The 19,957-nt window shown below is 36.6% G+C and overlaps 2 protein-coding genes across 13 annotated transcripts in view; one reads left to right on the plus strand and one right to left on the minus strand.

Moving 5' to 3' along the window:
• The window catches only part of veph1 (ventricular zone expressed PH domain-containing 1), a 124,502-nt gene that overhangs the window by 40,915 nt on the left and 63,630 nt on the right, over positions 1 to 19,957 (plus strand). For all 3 annotated transcript variants that reach the window (XM_058752122.1, XM_058752120.1, XM_058752121.1), the window contains one exon: positions 1,180 to 1,389. In XM_058752122.1, coding sequence (XP_058608105.1) covers positions 1,180 to 1,389 — 210 coding nt within the window. The remainder of the gene's footprint in view (positions 1 to 1,179; positions 1,390 to 19,957) is intronic.
• ptx3a (pentraxin 3, long a) overlaps positions 1 to 19,957 on the minus strand; it is a 37,108-nt gene that overhangs the window by 11,957 nt on the left and 5,194 nt on the right. Inside the window, exons 2-4 of one of the 10 annotated variants that reach the window (XM_058752134.1) lie at positions 10,296 to 12,870; positions 10,112 to 10,197; positions 9,168 to 10,010 (exon numbers count right to left, since the gene is read on the minus strand). The gene's annotated coding sequence lies outside the window, so the exon portion shown is untranslated. Of the gene's footprint in view, positions 1 to 6,552; positions 6,588 to 9,167; positions 12,871 to 19,957 lie in introns of those variants that run through there. The other 9 variants (XM_058752131.1, XM_058752130.1, XM_058752135.1 and 6 more) reach the window with 9 other exon arrangements.

Consider the following 19,957-nt stretch of genomic DNA (forward strand, 5'->3'; position numbering starts at 1 on the left):
TTGTTGGATTCATTTTATCCTGGAGAAAAGAGCTCATGTAACCCATGTGGCTCATCTGCCTCTAGTCGTCACTGCAGTTTGTCAGACATGAATGTCAACCAACACAAGATTTCACTGATGCTCTGTATTTCTTCTGTGAGTCACTGTTCTTTTTGAAGGTCACCACTGCTTTGCTAAAACAGACAGATAAATCTAGATAAACTGTCCATATTGGGAGGATGATTGCGAGTTTCCTTCTGCTCTGTATTTTTTCCCCCTTTACTATCTTCACTAGTTTTTCTCTGCAAACTCATAAAAGAATTAGGGGCTCTGGTTAATGAGCGGGCGGCACTGAAATCAACCAACCAGGGTGCTGTGGTTCTTAACAAAGCACGATTACAACCATAAGGGACCTCTGATGAAAGAAAAGTTCAGGACCAAATGGGTGTATTTGTGTTTTTTACTATTTTTATTACATTCTCACTGTCAAGAGGCCAGATAGCATGTCCTTATGTGCCTTCACATAGAACTGTAGAAATGCTTTAATACTCTCAAAACATTTATTTATTTATTACTACTTTCTTTCATTCATTCCATTTGTTTTTTTTTTTACAAATTTGTTTAAGAAGTTTTTTTGTTTTTTTACATTCGGTGTCAAAAATACTTTTTATTATATTATCTACGAAATTAAATTAGTGTAAGAAACATTTGTAAAATATTCAGACTTTTCCCCATATCTCACACTTTTGGGACTGAATTTTGTTGGTAAATATAAATATGTACACCTATTGACAAACCATTGCAGCATTAAAAATTTATCACTTTTTTCATCCGAAAGTTTATGCAAGTACAATGAATTTATGTTGTTTTGATATGTAGGTTTCATTAATCATGAAAAAAGTCAAATGAATTTAATTAAATTCCATTCAGTCCAATGGGGTTAATTCCAGTAATGTTCGTAGGTTAATGTTCTTAGAAGTTTAGTTATATAGTTATGTATATAATATAATAGTTTTTGGTGTGGTTCATGTGGAATTTTAAATTGCAAAGAGTTTTTTAATAAATTGAAAAGGGGTAAATGCAGTAAAACATTGTATTGCTGTATTTGCTATTTGTTATGAATAAACAATTCTTTGGGTCCAAACAGATTTTGAATGCATTATGAGGGCTAAGTTTGGCCTTATCTTTTTGTCTCCTCAGGTATTGTCATCTTTGGTGCCATCATTGATTGGTTATGTCAGTGACAGTGATCTCAGTGACACTGCTTTGGGTGTGCTGGTGAACATGGCTCAGGCAAGCCCCGCCTCTATTGTTCCCTTCCTATCCACGCTAAGAAATGTGGGTCAGAAGAACCCTTGGTTGCTGGGACACATCGCTAAGATCCATGGGGCAGTGGGTCTGACTAGTGAGGTGAGCATTTACATCACAATACGTGTTTTATGCTTCAAATCCAGCTAGTTGAACACTTAATGCACGTGGTCATACTGTACGTCCCAAGATGAATTGTTTTAAAAATAATCAATAGTGACCTTTTGTGTCTCAAAAATATTTTTTATTTGCTGCTTCATTTTAAAGGGGCATTTAGTAGGTCTTTAATATATGCATCAATGTTCTAAATGTTTTAAAGTGCCGATACCACAAAGGTAGTAGACACTCTACTGCCGAACACAATTATCTCTGAATTGTTTTCTTTGTTTGTTTTTTGTTGTTGTTGTAATTACACTGATACAAGTGCTTTTTATAGCGCGCACTGCACAATAATTAATTCCCTTACATGTCTAACCAAAAACAGTGATTTAGTGAAACATTGCGGGTCACATCATTTTACCATGTATACCAACCATTCAGATGAGTCTTCGCAAAACACTTAATTTCTTGATGTGTTAAACATTTAAAATTAGCTACAAACTATTGAATACACCTTTTAAAATGTAGTGCTCATGGCGCGAGATGCTGAAAAAAAGTCTAGTGCATACTTAGGTCAGTACTAAAAAATAGTGCCGAGTAAATAAACAAGACTTATGTGAAAACTCCTAGCAAGCATTAATCCAGCATATGTCATGACACACTACCCACAACCCTTTGCAGTAATAGCTTCTTATCTACTTATTATCTTATTGTTAAAATGTCAAAGTTTCATGCCACTTGTAGAACTGGCAGGGCTTTTTCTTCTCACATAATACAGAAGTTTTAATTTATTTATTATTTTGTTAACATTACATAACATTTGATTTATTTTGCTTCACTGACTGGCTGGCTGTACAATATCTTGCAGAAAGTTTTCTGCTGAAGATGAGAGTGATGAAAGCTTTCGCTTTGGTGAGAGCAGATAGAGTCTCACATACATGCAGAATTAACGCGCTACATGTAAACGATATTCTTTGTTGTATTTTCCTGTCAAAATAATGGAGTTCCTTTGTATTTTTTCAGCTTTTAAGTACTGCCGGGTTTTCCGGGAGTGGGTGGAACTAATGCACAAATGGCAATCTCATTGGCAGGACCTATTATCGTCCTTGGTTTGATTTCAGCGAATCAGTTCGAGTGAACGCACACAACCTGATTAATATTCATGAATCCAGCAGCTCATTAATCCTTAGTGCGTTTTATACTGTTCTTATTATCAGAATTCGTATTATTCTTATTATTATCGTCTTATCAGTATTATTGTTCGTTTTTTCCCTTTTTTTTTTTTACAAAAAAGCACCACTACCAGTCCTAAATTCAGTTAAAATGTCTATGCATTCATACATGGTTATTAAGTTTTAATTCTAATTACTAAAGTTCTATCGTTAAAGGATACTTGATTATCATAATGATGTTAAGAGTGTACTTTCAGATATTTAAAAAAACTGTACCATTTTACAAACATACAGTAGGCTATATATATGTATATATATATATATATATATATATACACAGTGGGTACGGAAAGTATTCAGACCCCTTAAATTTTTCACTCTTTGTTATATTGCAGCCATTTGCTAAAATCATTTAAGTTCATTTTTTCCCCCTCAATGTACACACAGCACCCCATATTGACAGAAAAACACAGAATTGTTGACATTTTTGCAGATTTATTAAAAAGAAAACTGAAATATCACATGGTCCTAAGTATTCAGACCCTTTGCTGTGACACTCATATATTTAACTCAGGTGCTGTCCATTTCTTCTGATCATCCTTGAGATGGTTCTACACCTTCATTTGAGTCCAGCTGTGTTTGATTATACTGATTGGACTTGATTAGGAAAGCCACACACCTGTCTATATAAGACCTTACAGCTCACAGTGCATGTCAGAGCAAATGAGAATCATGAGGTCAAAGGAACTGCCTGAAGAGCTCAGAGACAGAATTGTGGCAAGGCACAGATCTGGCCAAGGTTACAAAAAAGGTTCTGCTGCACTTAAGGTTCCTAAGAGCACAGTGGCCTCCATAATCCTTAAATGGAAGACGTTTGGGACGACCAGAACCCTTCCTAGAGCTGGCCGTCCGGCCAAACTGAGAGGGGAGAAGAGCCTTGGTGAGAGAGGTAAAGAAGAACCCAAAGATCACTGTGGCTGAGCTCCAGAGATGCAGTCAGGAGATGGGGAAAGTTGTAGAAAGTCAACCATCACTGCAGCCCTCCACCAGTCGGGGCTTTATGGCAGAGTGGCCCGACGGAAGCCTCTCCTCAGTGCAAGACACATGAAAGCCCGCATGGAGGACTCCAAGATGGTAAAATAACGAAGGAGTGGCTTCACAACAACTCCGTGACTGTTCTTGAATGGCCCAGCCAGAGCCCTGACTTAAACCCAATTGAGCATCTCTGGAGAGACCAAAAATGGCTGTCCACCAACGTTTACCATCCAACCTGACAGAACTGGAGAGGATCTGCAAGGAGGAATGGCAGAGGATCCCCAAATCCAGGTGTGAAAAACTTGTTGCATCTTTCCCAAAAAGACTCATGGCTGTATTAGATCAAAAGGGTGCTTCTACTAAATACTGAGCAAAGGGTCTGAATACTTAGGACCATGTGATATTTCAGTTTTTCTTTTTAATAAATCTGCAAAATGTCAACAATTCTGTGTTTTTCTGTCAATATGGGGTGCTGTGTGTACATTAATGAGGGAAAAATGAACTTAAATGATTTTAGCAAATGGCTGCAATATAACAAAGAGTGAAAAATTTAAGGGGGTCTGAATACTTTCCGTACCCACTCTATGTATGTATGTATATATATATATATATACACACACATACATATATACACACACAGTATATATATAGGCCTCAGTGGCGGCTGCTGGTCTTTTTTATACGTAAATTCTGCCCTAGCCTAGCCTACTGTATGAATGAATCAATGAACAAACAAACAATCTAAAAAAAGATATTAAACTCGACGGAGGAAATGTGGGAATTAGGTTAAATTGAAACAAGGAATGTGGTGTATAATTGTGTGAAATGTATGATGAAAATTGGCTAGCAATTTCGTCAAGCAAATACCAAGAAATAGGTTGCAGCAGTTTGTCTTTCGACTACACTTGCAAAATCCGCTATGGGACTGAGCTCGAATAGCTTCAGCGTCAGCGACTTTTTATAGTACAAAATCGCTGTCAATCAAAAGGAGATGCAGTCTTTCAACAGACCCTCCAATCATCACGCAGAAGCCCGGAGTCCAGGCCAACCCACTCCTCCATTCACTCCCAGAGACGCTGAGCGTCCGGGGGCGGGACATAATCGCAGCATTTATCCAATGACCGTCTAGTTTCGAAGCACTGAAAAAAACTGTTCAAAGCAGCCCCATTGAAGTCAATGGACGCTCGGCTTCAACAGGGAAATGCATTGACGCTACAGGAATGTATGAGAAGGAAATCGAGTCAGCCGACCTGCTATATGTAGCTGATTCTGAACGAACTCGTCTTCGAGATGAACGTGTTCTAACACATTTTTAGTCAATAAAATGTTAACACAATAGTACATATTTGACCATTAATTTTTTAACATTATAGGGGAAGCCTAGTTTGCAGTCTTAAAGAAATCCCCACTGATAGGCCTAGTATTATCAGTCTGGCGAGTAAACTAAAAAATGTACTAGCCAATGGTGTAGGTCCAATTGCCAAGGTGTCTGTAGAGGGTTGCACTGTGAGAATTATTGTTGAAAGAGGTGAAAATGTTATACAAGTGGTGCTTTGATGATTGTAATGGTGTTGCTTTAGGGGTTAATGTTGAAACAGAGAGGAGTTGCTGTGATCTTTATTAGACGTGACACTCTTCACATTTCCGTTGGAATTGAAGTTATATGCTGAAACAGCCATGCAGTGCATTTTTCCTGGTTTCTTTATGGGGGATTCCAAAGCAGATCTGGGCAACATTACGGTTATTGTAGCAGGCGATGAAGAGTTAAGATGAACGAGGAATGTGAATTTGTGTGTGTGTGTGTTCATGTGTGGATCCTGTGGTTTCTTTGTGTTAGTAGTGTATTGGCACCCTGATCTGTTTGTTTCAGGGTTTTTATATCATTATCAGAGCTATTCCATCATGTTAGAGAAATCAGGAGAGTATAAAATGGACTTGCCTCTTTTTGGTCTGTTGTTTTAGTACAAACATGTGTTTTCACTAGACTTCCTCTTTTTGCAGCTTTTGTCTTCCTCTCTTTACATCTCTGTTTCTGTCATCCTCTTTCTAATTTTTCTTTATTTCCACAGTGAATTTAAATGATAAAAATGTTCAGTGTTTTTCATTCTTTCCTTACATTTCTCAACTTGTTCAGCTCCTTTTATTGTTTTCTTTTCATTTCATAGTCACCTTTCTTTTGGCGTTCTTATTCATATATCACTTATTTGTATAGTTTTTTTTTTTTTTACACTAATAAATTATTACTAATTAATCATTACTTTATCTTATTATAACTATTTCATACAGATTTTGTAACAAATCCTTAATTAACTGTAAAAATGTTCTATGGGCCTCAAATGAAGTTGGTGGGAGGTTTGCCATTACTTATATGTATATATATACACACTGTGTGCAGAATTATTAGGCAAGTTGATATTCTGGTCATATTTGTTTTCCAAGAACATTTTACCAATTCCAAACCACATCAATCTTAGTAACTACTATCAATTTTGTATTTAATCATTTATAAGTGATATATAATTGCCCATGAAGGCTGAAAGTTAAAAACTCCTTATTTCAGGTGTGCAGAATTATTAGGCAGGTTTTCTTTTACAGATAAAATGAGCCAAAAATGAGATTGAACTCAAGAATAAAAGTAAAACAATTATTAAATGCCCATGAGAAGGATGCAATACTAATGCAATAATAGAGATAGCAAAGTTAAGGCATGACCATTGGGCAGCGAAATGCTCATTGGTTCAGCACGGTCAGAAAAAACAGGTGGAGAAGAAAAGACACCTTAACTGCAAAATAATTAGAAGTTAATGTCAAGAATTAGGTGAGAAACCATCAGGAACCATTTAGTCTCCAGCACCATCATTTTACAGAACTGCAACGTTCCTGGAGTTTCCAGAAGTGGAATGTGTCAGGTTCTCAAGAGACTTTGCTTGGGTAAAAAAATATTTTAAATGACTCTCACTTATGCCGAGTTCACACTGCAGGATTTTCAAACTCGTCGGATCGCTGTTGTTTTCACACTGCGTGACTATCTGGGGTAGCATTCAGTCGCTGCTGTGTTCACATTGCACGATGGATCGGCGATAGGGGCTTTCACATTGCACGATTTCACAATAGGAAGAATCGCCGACAACTCTGTCTGATCCGCAAACTACGCTTCACAACAAAACACACGCGAGAAGTGATGAGGAAATAACGCGAGAACCTGCGTGCGTCAGCCCGTTGTTCTCGAGCTAGACTGGAAGTATTAAAACAATATAGCCCGCAAATGGTCTGTGTGCTGATTTCCAGCTACAAAAACAACAACAGATTATGCAGGAGGGAGATGCAGGGAACAGGGATTGTGTTCTGCAAAGAGTGGTAAATAATAATTTGCAGTAACTGTTATGATGTTGTGGCTGGTCAAGCGTTTGTGCTCGTTTCTGTATGATATAATTGTACAAATTAAAATACTGATATGATAACTCCTCACGGAACTTCCCCCTGCCCTGTATCTTTGTCTCTCATTGGCTGAAGGTCATGTAGTTTTCAGTCAGAAATCATTGCACACAGCGTGATTGTGAATCGCCGACAGCTCCAGATATTTAGCATGCCAAATATTTCACGGGCGTCGGCGACGTGTCGGCGATTCTCTCAGATCGCGTCTTTGGTAATTCACACTGCGCGATTGTCACTCACGTGAACGAGCTCCGATTTGCCTCCGATGTCGGGCATTTGTCGGTGATTTATCAAAACCTGTCGGCGAGTGAAAAATCGTGCAGTGTGAACTCGGCATTAATAAGAATAACATGCTGAAGTGTTGTGAAATACACAAAGACTGATTTTTTTTTTTTTATAGGCTTTATGGACAGATAAGTTGAGAGTGACTCTTGAAGGACCAGCATGACATCTTCTTGTGCCACAGTCTGGCAGTAAGTTTTAGGAGCTCATTTTTAATCAATCCTGCAAGACAGACTTTTCAGGATAGGAGATGAACTAAAATGAGCTCCCAAAACTTACTGCCAGATTCTGGAAGATAAATTCTTCAAACAGTGGCACAAGAGGATGTGATGCTGGTCCTTCAAGAGTCACTCACAACTTATCTGTCCATAAATCCTATACAAAATCAGTCTTCATGTATTTCACAACACTTCAGCATGTTATTCTTATTAAGTGAGGGCCATTTTAAAGAATTTTTTACCCAAGCAAAGTTTCTGAGAACCTGACACCTTGTAATTCTGGAGACTAAATGGTTCCTGATGGTTTCTCACCTAATTCTTCACCTTAATTCTTAATTCTTTTGCAGTTAAGGTGTCTTTTCTTCTCCACCTGTTTTTTCTGACCTTGCTGACCCAATGAGCATTTCGCTGCCCAGTGGTCATGCCTTAACTTTGCTAATTCTATTATTGCATTAGTATTGCATCCTTCTCATGGGCATTTAATAATTTTTTTAACTTTTATTCTTGAGTTCAATCTCTTTTTTGGCTCATTTTATCTGTAAAGGAAAACCTGCCTAATAATTCTGCACACCTGAAATAAGAAGTTTCTGACTATCAGCCTTCATGGACAATTATAAATTATTAAATACAAAATCAATAGTAGTTATTAAGATTGATGTGGTTTGGAATTGGTCAAATGTTCTTGGGGAAAAAAATATGACCAGAATATCAACTTACCTAATAATTCTGCACACACTGTATGTGTGTGTATATATATGTGTGTGTATATATATATATATATATATATATATATATATTAGTAAATGAAAATGAAGCTGTTGGGTATAGATGCACAGTCCGTTCATTGGATTGAACTATTTTAAGTTCCCATATCATGTCTAATTTCACAACATGTTTTAGCAACCACCTTCAACACCCTGGTGTAGGTGACTATTGCACAAGCAAACACCACTCACATTTTCCTCAGACACTGTAAAATCTAGTTCATTTTCTTTAGCTCCCCCAACTAATTTATGCTTTTGTTCCACTCTCAGCAACTTTAGTATTTGTTAGCAGAAATTTAGTCACTAATGGCTCTCCTAACTTTTTTGTGTCATCCTTTTTATGTTAATTAAGTAGCCTGGAAGTGTTGACACAGTTCTGGATGTGTCATCATTACTAAGCTTTGCTCATCCCTGAGGTTGCTTGCTGCGCCGAGGAATCATTTTCACACGCCATCGTTAGTGTGGAGAGAGAGCTCTAGCATTCTTCCTTTCCCAGATAGCAAATTACACACATACCACCACGGCCCTCAAATGGCCCTTAAGCTGTTTGCCTAAAGAATACCAGAACCATGCCCGAAGAAGACCAAAACTCGCCCACTACTCCACAGTGTCCCCAGAAAGCAGCCATAACTGGCCCACAACAGTGGACAAATTAAATACAACTCATATTTACAGATGTGCAAAAAATTTAAAAATACATACTTAAAAAAAAAAAAAAGTTATTGTTAAGAGAGTGAATCTTTTACATTGTTTGGTTTACATTAACATCTTGTGAAGTCGTTCTTCTCTTTCTGCCACCCTCACGGTCACCAAGATGAAACTTTTTCAACCTCCAGCTCCGTGTGGAATTCAAGAAAGACTTAAAATGCACTTACCAATCACAATGTTTTTATGCTCCAAACTTTGGTTTGGTGTTTTCCCATTTACACCTCTCCAGTTCACCGCTTTGGCCAAGTCATTTTTGATTGCCTGCCTCATAATTTTCCAGACCGTGTCCTTCACATCCATTCCACCCAGCAATCCAAATTCAAGTACCTGAAATATTTTTTTTAAGCATGCTGTCACTATTAAGCTAAAACACTAAGATTGATCACACACACACCATTTACTTATAACAGTAATTACAGCCAGACCAGAGTGATAACAGTAGGCAACTATGCATAACTGAGACCGTTACCTACCACTTTTTATCTTTATAGACAGGATTGAAGATCACTTTCCAGGGAAATTAAAGAAATTAATTTCCTTTAATTGGAAGCCATTTTGGACTTAAATGGTTAGATTCTGTGATGTAAAGAACATTGTTTGCTTTGAGATCTTGCACCATCTTTATAATGTTCCTCTGCTGTTCCACAACAATTTATTAGTTGTGTGGTGGCCTCCTCGTCAGTATCTCTTCATTCATCCAGTAGGCGCTTGTTTCATCTTTAGATAAGGCAAGAAATTTAATGATTACTAAATTTATAAAGCGAGGGTGCTGTGTTCATGTGAATATACTTTTCAGCGAATTATTAATTTTTTTGCAGTTAAAAAAGAAATGTGCATGTCAATTTGTTAAATTGCACAATGATACAAGGACAGGTCTGTGTCAAGGAACTACATAATACACACAATCTTACTTTATTTTGCGTTTTGGTGGCACCAGGGAGCCAGGCACAGCCTCTGACTGGAGATCGGTCTGTTCTGCGAGAGCTTTCAGCATGCTTCACTGTAATTATCTATGAAAGATAGAATGCAAAAATCAGAACAATCTGAAAAGTTTTCTACCATTTAGCCTTTTAAAATAACCATACTGTATACAGAAAGGGTGTATACATACTTGCAGTATATATAATTTTAACTTTATATGCAGACAAAGACTCCAGGGGTTGCCTCCAACACTTGGTGTCTGGGACTAGGCTTAAGCTTAGAGAAAAAGTTTAAATTCTATTATTATGAGGTGAATAACTACCTTAAACAATAAAACTGATTTAAATGTTTGTATGGAGGCCATAAACACACACCATCCTTCACCCAGATTGCAGGCACAACCTCAACTTCTGACTTCAGTGTCAACAAAGCTGACTGTGTGGCACATGATTTCTGCAAGCAAAACACAAATGTGAAAAACAACTTATAAAAAAAAAAAAAAAAGATAATATAAAGGCCAATACAGAAAAGCAGTTACTTGTCATACTTGTGTAGATTGTGTCAAAGCATAGCACAAAATCTCCATTTGCAATACTTTTAAATTTCTATTAATTCCTTTTCCTTCAGATTCAAACATCTTATTGACTCTTTTAACAGCCCTTTTTCATGTTTTCTTCACTCACTGCAAGACCACATGTTTTACGTTATGCACTATAAATGGGGACTGAGAATAACTGTAGTAGGCCTACATAAAAACAAATGAAATCCAATGACAGAAAAGAGTTAAACACAAACAAAAAGCCAATCAAATAACACACTGTAGAGGAATGGGTGAAACCTACATGTTAGTTGAGATTTTAAAAGAAGAATTAATTTACCTTGATGTATTAAAGCTCCAAAAGACCAAACCAAGGTATAGCGTGATCGCAAAAGTTCGAGCGGCAGTTTGAATTTCACCGCCAGGCTGTGTTGGCAAATGTGAGTGGCTGGCTGACTGCTACGCTACTTCCAGGTCCTCTGGTAGGCGGGGTGTGTGTGTCCTCTCGTCTCAAGGTGCGCTCTGGGGAAAAGTAGTCCTTTTTGTGAAGCGGATTTAACGCCGTAGATGTAAATCAACTACTATTTCCAAGATGCATTGCAAACTACATCGTCGCATTGCCGTGCAGAAGCAGCACGGACTCGTGTTTTCACACAGAACGCGTTTGCAGTCCGCTCCTGATCCGCGGCTATTTACCACAAACACAACATTTATCCATTATTTTATTTCAAATCTAAACGTTGTTAGCCTATACTGAAAGTGATTTTTCAGCATTGTGATCCTCTTTTATTACAATAAGGTTACACAAGCTTTCATATTCGTGTTTAAAATCAATGAATATAAACAACTTATTGAATGCAGATTTGTATATTATGTTGCTCAAGCAAGTTGAAACACATACAGCATATAATTTAACCCACTTTTCCTGCGTTAGGCTATCACAAAAATTTTAATTTAAAATTTACCACTGACAGAAACAGTTGGCTCTTGTGCCTTTTACTTTTAAATCTTTATTACAAGCAGTCCCACGAGTCTTAAGGAACTTTGTTTTTCTACCTCCACAAGACACGTGCACATGTTGCCTTGTTTATCTAAAAGTGCACTTTTCTTTGTTTTAAACCTAGCCAAAAAGCACAGAGCAGTACTGGGAAGCTGCGTTTTTGTTGTTGATAAAACCACAATCACGTTTTGGTTCTCAGTAGGTTTCAGCACATAAACGTTTCTTTAATTAATTATAATATCCAAAAGTCTGCTATTTGAATAAATATCGTAAAAAAAATGTACACATCTTACACAAGTTTGTTTTACTCTAAATCACATTCATGCCAGAGATCTTTATTTACTCTTCGGCTGACCAAAACCCACCCAGATCTCAGCCGAATATTTTCTTTTTTGTGGGGAACCAAAATCCAGCCACGGCTCAGCCAAATAGATACAATTTGCTTTTAGTTCTTTTGGTTAGCCAGACTCCAGCCAGAGCTCAGCCAAATGCTGTTTCACACCAGACTGTAAAAAAACAGAGCCAGAATTAAGCCAGAAGTGCCTAATGTAAGCCACGCCCACACTCTGTTGCTATCTGGGTTCTTTCTCTATCTGTTTGGTAAAGCGATACCTGCAGCGTACTTGGACATTTTTCAATGTTACCTAATATGTTTGCTTTGGAGATGAACCACAGTCTGACCAATTGCGATCAGGGCCATGTGGAGATAAAATGGCACGAGCTAAAGGAGGTTTAAATCCAGTTACTTTCTGAGTGGACCTACTCAGAGCTCCCATATGCCCTAGCAGCAAAATAATAAAGGAAATATGGCACCATCTTTAGTTTTTACTTCTGTGCAACCATGATGTAGCTCTGAAAGAATGAAATAATCTTCCAAAACCAATCACAAACCTAGTGAAAACTATTTTATAGATGCTGTGATGAGTATGTAGACTTGATAAATGTATATATAAGATTTCTGGTTAGGTCTGTTGAGGAAATGGCCAACTTTTAACTAAACTGGCTTCATGTGGCCGCCTTCCCTGCGTTCACAAAGCTTTGTGAGACAGTGTTGGCTTGTTAAACAGTCACATGTGTATGTGCCAAATTGCTGAATGCTGAAAAAGTTGTTTCTTCCTTTCATATTTGCGGAGGGGCGATTAAAGGAGACAGCAGAAGAAAGAGACCAAAAAGAAGTGTTAACATGGTTTTTGAAAGTCGTCACTGAAACGTGAGCCACTGAACATTTCACACAAAAACAAACACATGCACAAATGCATGTGCACACACACACATGCTCAACCACCGTGGAGAATAGATCAGACTATTGTTGGATGGTAAATCTCAGAAGATTGCTCGAGACAGGCCAAATTGCTCCCTTTTCTCTGCGTAGCACCACATGCTGCAAATCTGCAAAGTGTTTTTGCTCCTTCTGGAAAAAAAAAAAAGAAAAAGTTGTATTTAAAGGTGAAAAAGGCTGGAATTAATTTATTTAGCATGTACATTTTTTAGGGAAAATTCAAACATAAAAAAAAACAAAACAAAAAAACGGAGAAGTTAATTATACCACTCCATTATAAACCGCAGTCAACCACATTTACATTTAGAGTTGCATGTGTTTTTAATTGAATTTTGAAAGCAAACTTTGTAAATGCAGTCATGGCCAAAAATATCGGCACCCTTGGTAAATATGATCAAAGGCGGCTGTGAAAATTAATCTGCATTGTTAATCCTTTTGAACTTTTATTTAAAAATCTAACCTTTCATTAGATAAGAATTTAAAATGGGGGGAGATATCATTATGAAAAAACTGTTTTCTCAAATACACGTTGGACACAATTATTGGCACCCCTAGAAATTCTTATGAGTAAAATATCTCTGAAGTATATTCCCATTCATATTCACAATTTTGAGCACTCCAGGGTAATTATGAACATGAAATTATCCAGCCATGGCTTCCTGTTTCACAGAAATGTAAATAGGAGGGAAAGCAAAGCCCAAATTCCCTTAATCATCCATCACAATGAGAAAAACCAAAGAATATATTTCTGATGTGCAGCAAAAGATAATTGAGCTTCACAAATTAGTGAAGTGGCTTTAAGAAAAGAGCTAGAGCAGTGAAAATTCCCATTTCCACCATCAGGGTAATAATTAAGAATTTCCAATCAACATAAAATGTTACGAAACTGCCTGGAAGAGGACGTGTGTCTATATTGTCCTAATGCATGGAGAGAAGGAGAGTTTGAGTGGCTAAAGACTCTAAGGACCATAGCTGGAGAATTGCAGAAAATAGTTGAGTCTCGGGGGTCAGAAAACCTTTTAAAAAATAAAATAATAATAATATTGTCAAACAGCACCTACATCACCACATGTTGTTTGGGAGGGTTTCAAGAAAAATTCTGCACGCAATTTAATTAACAAGAATTCAATTATTTATATTAATTATTTAGCCTGACATGTTTACCGTTTCAAAATGTTATATATGTTTCTTAAAAATAAAATGTATTGTGTTCAGTGGAAAAAACATTGTTGTTTTTTACCCAGACATTTAAAAATAACATATTTTAGAGCTGTAATCGCAATACCGTGATATTTTTTATCTAAGGTTATCATACCTTCAGAATCTCATACCGGCCCATGCCTAGTAAGGGTCATTATGTACTTTACTTGTGGTTTTGAATACTTTCCTTACTTTCCCACCAAATCTTGATCACATCTTTTATAAGAGATTAATTTAATCAGATTTCTCGCTCATTCTCATTTCCTTTTGTTGATGTGTGACACGTCTGTTAAACCCGCATGAACAACAGACAACACATATGTATTGGCCCAACAATAACAGCTCAACAACAGTCATGAGGCAAAAAACGTGTCGTTTTTGATGCAACACAATAAATAAATGTTTAGCTGTGTACTTTCCTCCCCTCCACTTGTTTATTTGCAGATGTCCTCCTAAGTGTTGTTTGTGAAGGGATTGCAATGATTTGAGCATGTTTGATGACGTCTTTGGTTTTGAGAGGGCAAGTTGATTTATTGGTCTTTCTTTTGATCCATTTTAGTTAAGCAAAGTGCAGCAACTAATTTATTTCTGCAGTTGTGAATGTGGGTTGTTGTTGAGAGTTCGACTATCTATGAAGTAGACAGGATAGTTTATTTCTCAAACTTTCCAAAGTGTTGGTAGTAATGATGTAAACAATGTAATCCTTGCCAAAAATCACTATACATGTCATGTGCATATTTTGTCTTAGGGTGAATACAAAAAAATAGTAAAAAAACTAATTGTACTTTTAGCTATACAAGTAAAAATGCATTGCATTTGGTAATGTTTATTTTAAATTAGAGAAAAACATGACTGAATAGTTAATATTGATAAATGCTGTCAACATTACATTTATGTAGATATTAAGAAAATGGAATTAAACTTTTAATTTGACCTTCTGTCGTGCTGAGGAAAGAGTCCAAATTATGACGTTGTCATGTTTATTTTTTGTAATGGGGCACAGCTAAATATTAGGTTTTTGGTAATTAAAATAAGTTGGTTATGGAAGACAAACTAATTCCATGACTGGTATGTCTCAGGTGAATTATGAGGGAATAACTAGGAGCTTTGTTGCAATGGCGTGTGTCATTCTCTTAGTAGAGGGTTCAGCATGCAAGCTTGCCTCTTGTTCATGCTCTCTGTAGAATACTTTTGGGACGTTTCTTAGAATTAAAGGATGTTTACCCCAGTCTGAATGATGAAACAGGGCAGCTAGTCCATGTGGGAACCACAGTGTGGGGAATCAAGCAAATGTTTCTGAACAGTGCCCGTTTTTTATCGGTGCCAGTAAATGGCACAATTGTCGGCTTTAATTTGGCTTTGCATGTTTTGCCTAACTGTGATATTTTTTAACATCTGTTTACCTCCTAATGACTCAAGAACAAGTAGATTATTTGCAATAATGACTCAGGCACAATTACCAAGAGTGTTTTGTAACATGCAACAGCAACTTCCAAAAACAGTTCATCAGAAATTGTTTGGAATTTTTCCTAGAAGGGGAGGGGGGTTGTTCTGTTTTTTCCCGACATAAAAATAAAAGGGATTTAATATTGATAATAACATTGAACACATTGTATGATTATTCCTTAAAGATAAGGTTTTAATAGTTTTACTAGTAGTAACCCATTACGTTCTGCCCAGTGTCTTCAAGTAAAAACAAACTTTTATTTTGACGGGTTGCCGTGAATAACTTAACATTTCTGTGTATATGATATGAGGATAGTTTTTCTCAAATGAAACGCTCGAATGCTCATGAAGTGACTCTCAGAGCAGTTCTGGAGATGTTGTTCATGTATTTATGTCCTCATTTAGTGAGACGCCAGACGTTAATATCACCGCAAGCGTCGCGCGCTTCTGTATGAGTGAACAAACCCGCACGTCTGCGCCATACATTAACACAGAGACACGCAGAAGTCATATTTAAATAGACGTTTTGCGGCTTAATATTTACAAATAGGAGTGGGAGTGTGCTCACTTGTGTGTGCGCTTACGTTTGTTTGTGTGTGTGTGCGAACCGGGGCGGAACTCCGCTGTGCGCGCGATACAGAGCGCACATTATGTACTTATACATATGTAACGTAGAGACAGAAATGACACGCCGTCGTGTAAATAAGATAAATAACATAAGGCTATTTAGTTTGTTTAATAAAAGAACAAGGTATACACCTGTTCTATAGGGAAGGTAACATTGAATGACTTCTTTTGTGGTCTGGCGCTATAGAGAAAATAAAATTAACTTGACTTTCAAGGGGGGCGGGGGGTGCCGTTGGGGGGGGGGGCGGGCCGCCCCTAAAATAATGGTAGGGGAAACACTGAACTGGAAATTTAACCTGACACTATTTGATAATATCAGCGACAAGCGATTTGTCTGTCCACATAAGAAGTGACACAGCTACAAAACAAGACAAATGCAACAAACCACAGCCATTTAAAACTGTGTGTGGGTGGGCTCTGTTTTGCAACAAAATGGATAAGTACATAATCAAGTTAATGAAAAAAACAATGTTAAATAATGTTAAATAAATAAAATAATATGAGGAAAAAAAACACAAACCAACAGGTCCAGCTACCTCAGTGACACTTGTAATCCACGTGTTTTCTTTAAAGGAATATTCTGGGATAAATACAGCTTAATCTTTATGGAGAGAGTCTGTGACATGCTGTTCATTACAACCTGACAACTTTTGCACAACATCTACACAAGGATAAGAAGAAAGGATGTATTTGTGTGTTATTGCCCATAAAGCACTTTTTATTGAATTAAAAAAATTGATTTTTGTCTGATTTGAATTGAACAGCTATTTCTTAGCACATTCAAAGTGATTAGTTCAAAAGCACACCAATAAAAATATAGATCTAGTGACCACTTTTTTAAATTAGCACTTGTAAATGTAACAATATGAAAAAAGAGTTTAAAATGGGTACAAAACGTGCATTCTGCTGGCCTCAATGCAATTTACATACTACATATTACACTGTGCAACTGGGTTAAATTATGCAAGGGTTTCAGAAGTTTTTAGCTAAGAACACAAGTCTGTCAATGGTTTCTTAAGAGATTCTCTGTGGCTTGACACTATGTTCCCACTGGCATTAAAAATGCTTTCAGATGGGGAGCTAGTTTGCAGAAGGAGTGAAACTGTCTATCGGTAACGAATATTTGTTTTCGATAAGACTTACATTTAGAAGTAGACACTTCAAGCTTTCTATAGATATAACTCCCATGTCTCTGTGCTAAGTATTTGCTGAGTTACAGTTCATTTTAGTGACGCGTTTCTAAAAGCAGTTTGCGGAGACGGAGAAGACAGAGAGCGCACCCTGTTTGTTTTCTTTATTATTCAAAAGCACAAAGTTTAGTTGTTATTATGAGTGTATACAAATAAAAGTAGACCCCTTACAGATTCGATTGGTGTATGGCTCTTATCTGTACGATCAAAAATGGCAGAGTAATTCAAGCTCATTTCGGCCTTATCAGGAAAATCTGCCACAAAACGCGTATCCGCGTTTGTCGACCCCAGAGGGCTAACTTGAAGGAGTCCCGGCTAGTTGGCTATATCGCACATGAGAGGATGCTGCTGCAGGTGGCAGATCATTAATAGCCTTTTCTTTGCTTATACACACCATATACACATAGTCAAGCAAGCTGATTAACATTAACATTTTGATAACAAAGTATAATAATAATAATAATTTGCATGGTTTTGTGTGATATGTGATCGTTAGATTTAATCACCATTGGTTGCATGATGTATTGTAATGCTTTTTTTTCTCAGTTGGTCAGAACAAAAGTGGCAGACATTTTGCTCATTCAGATGATATTTTCCACTGAAAATTCTTATTTGGGTCATACTTCCAAGACATAGAATCTGTGATTCTGAAGTACAATGAATATTCACACCGGTGCAGTGACCGACAGCCACACATACACCTCAAAACATTGGATTCATCCGCACTGAATAGCCGTGCCGATGCACAACCCACATAACGATGATAATTCCGCAAAAAAAAATGCAATTGCAGGTTTCAAACAGAGATGGTGACAAAGAAGCAAACTTAATGGACTGCAGCTTTAAATTATCATTATAATAGCTCTTATGTTTGTATATATTGCCCAGTCCTATATGTAATGGGGGATCATTAAAAATCTTCATGCAGAAGAACCTCAAAATTCTGATTTAGACAACTTTACAGATCCAGTATTAAACTTTTTTACTAAATTATAAATCTTGTAAGTTCTTTATAAAATAGAAGCTTCAGATTGTTGCTCATAGTCTTTCATTGTGTAAACACAATTTTCCAAAACCACAAGTCAAAAGAATTTTCTGTGGAAATCAACAACATGGCATAATTGATGATATTAAGTTTTATTTACATTTACATGCATTTATATCCAAAGCAACATACAACTTAAAGATGACTTACATGAAATGTCAAGCAAATCTAGCATGTAATATTCCTTTATGCCTCATTTTATCACAAATATAATTTTTTAAAAATCTCTAAAAGTCAAGTGAATCACTTCTTCAGACTTTTAGTAACCCTCAACCTTAACCTCATCTATAGTGCTCACACCTCTTAAAAGGTCAAGAGTTACACTGAAGAAAATAAAAAACAATAAATTAGGACTGAGAGAAACTGAACAAGTTTGTTTGACATGTTAAAAACATTATTTAAACTGTATGTATGTGAAAATGAGGGGGAAAAAATCTGTAAAGCTTAGATTTACCACAGTGCAGAAAGAAAGGCCAAGCATTTATTTTCTAACAGCATCAGCTGAAACACTTAAGAAATATAAACATTTAGAAAATGTATGAAAAGCATCCAGCTGTGGTAAGTGTTATGATTACCTGTATCTCAGCCAGCTCTTCATGAAATGCACACTAAGCATCCAGACTGCAGTTTAAATTTAAACAGCCAGAAGCGTTAATCACTCTTGATGGGTAACTTAACCCTCTGGGGTCTGAGGTCATTTTGGGGCCCTTGAGATGTTTTGACATGCCCTGATATTTGTGTTTATTTCAGCTATTTAAAACATACTATTGACCAACATGTAATTTTTGTATTCAGCACAAACTGTGCTACAGTAATATGTGACCAAGATGGATGTACATTAGGTATGTTCATTTTAACCGTTTAACCGTTAACCGACCGATAAGAATTTTGACCGATTAATCAGTTAAAGTCACTTATTTATTTATTTATTTTCCAGTAATTTATCAAAAGAATTTAAAAGGTTTGCTGCATGGTTAAAATAAGCTACGGGTATTTAAAAAAATACGTTTTTTAGAGAGAGCGAGAGAAAAAAAAAACATAAGTTGCCTATAAGTCGCATTTTATTATTTCATTCAGAAATAGGCTGACGCGAATTACAAACATTATAATAAACACTGTAAACATATAGGCTATTTTAGTTCCCCTCACTCCTCAACAAATCCTTTCAATTAACAGTAGGCTATTTAGAAAAGAACAAGAATTAAAAATGTAAGAAGCTATAGGCTTAGCTAACCTATATAAACGACAAACCAAAACGAATTCATTTAGGCTAAACGAAACTGAAACCATGGGTCTCTCATTCATACAAAATCAAATGTTTCCGTATTCGTGATGTATTTGAATGCCAACATATTATTTACCTTTTATGTAGCCTTCATTCGCGTTCCAATATCCACGTAAAACAAAAGGTTTTGCATAACTTCACGGCGGTACGGTGATAACGCTTAACGGCACAGATTTTACTACATATTTAAAGTGAGCAGTGTGGTTTTTTTTTTCCATATGTTTGTCTGATTGTTTTTTATAATGATAATGAACAGGCTGCATTGTCAAGGTAGAATGCTAAACTGTGTGGGGCGCATGCGGCGCTGGAGAAATCACTTGATTTTTGTAACAGTGGAAGCAACTACTCCTTTTAGTCATGAAGATAATCGGAATTGTAAAAGGTTTGCTTTTATTTGTGTACATTCACAATAAAAACAATTCTTTG

This window comes from Onychostoma macrolepis, chromosome 18 (genome assembly GCF_012432095.1).
Source record: "Onychostoma macrolepis isolate SWU-2019 chromosome 18, ASM1243209v1, whole genome shotgun sequence".
Taxonomy (NCBI): Eukaryota; Metazoa; Chordata; class Actinopteri; order Cypriniformes; family Cyprinidae; genus Onychostoma; species Onychostoma macrolepis.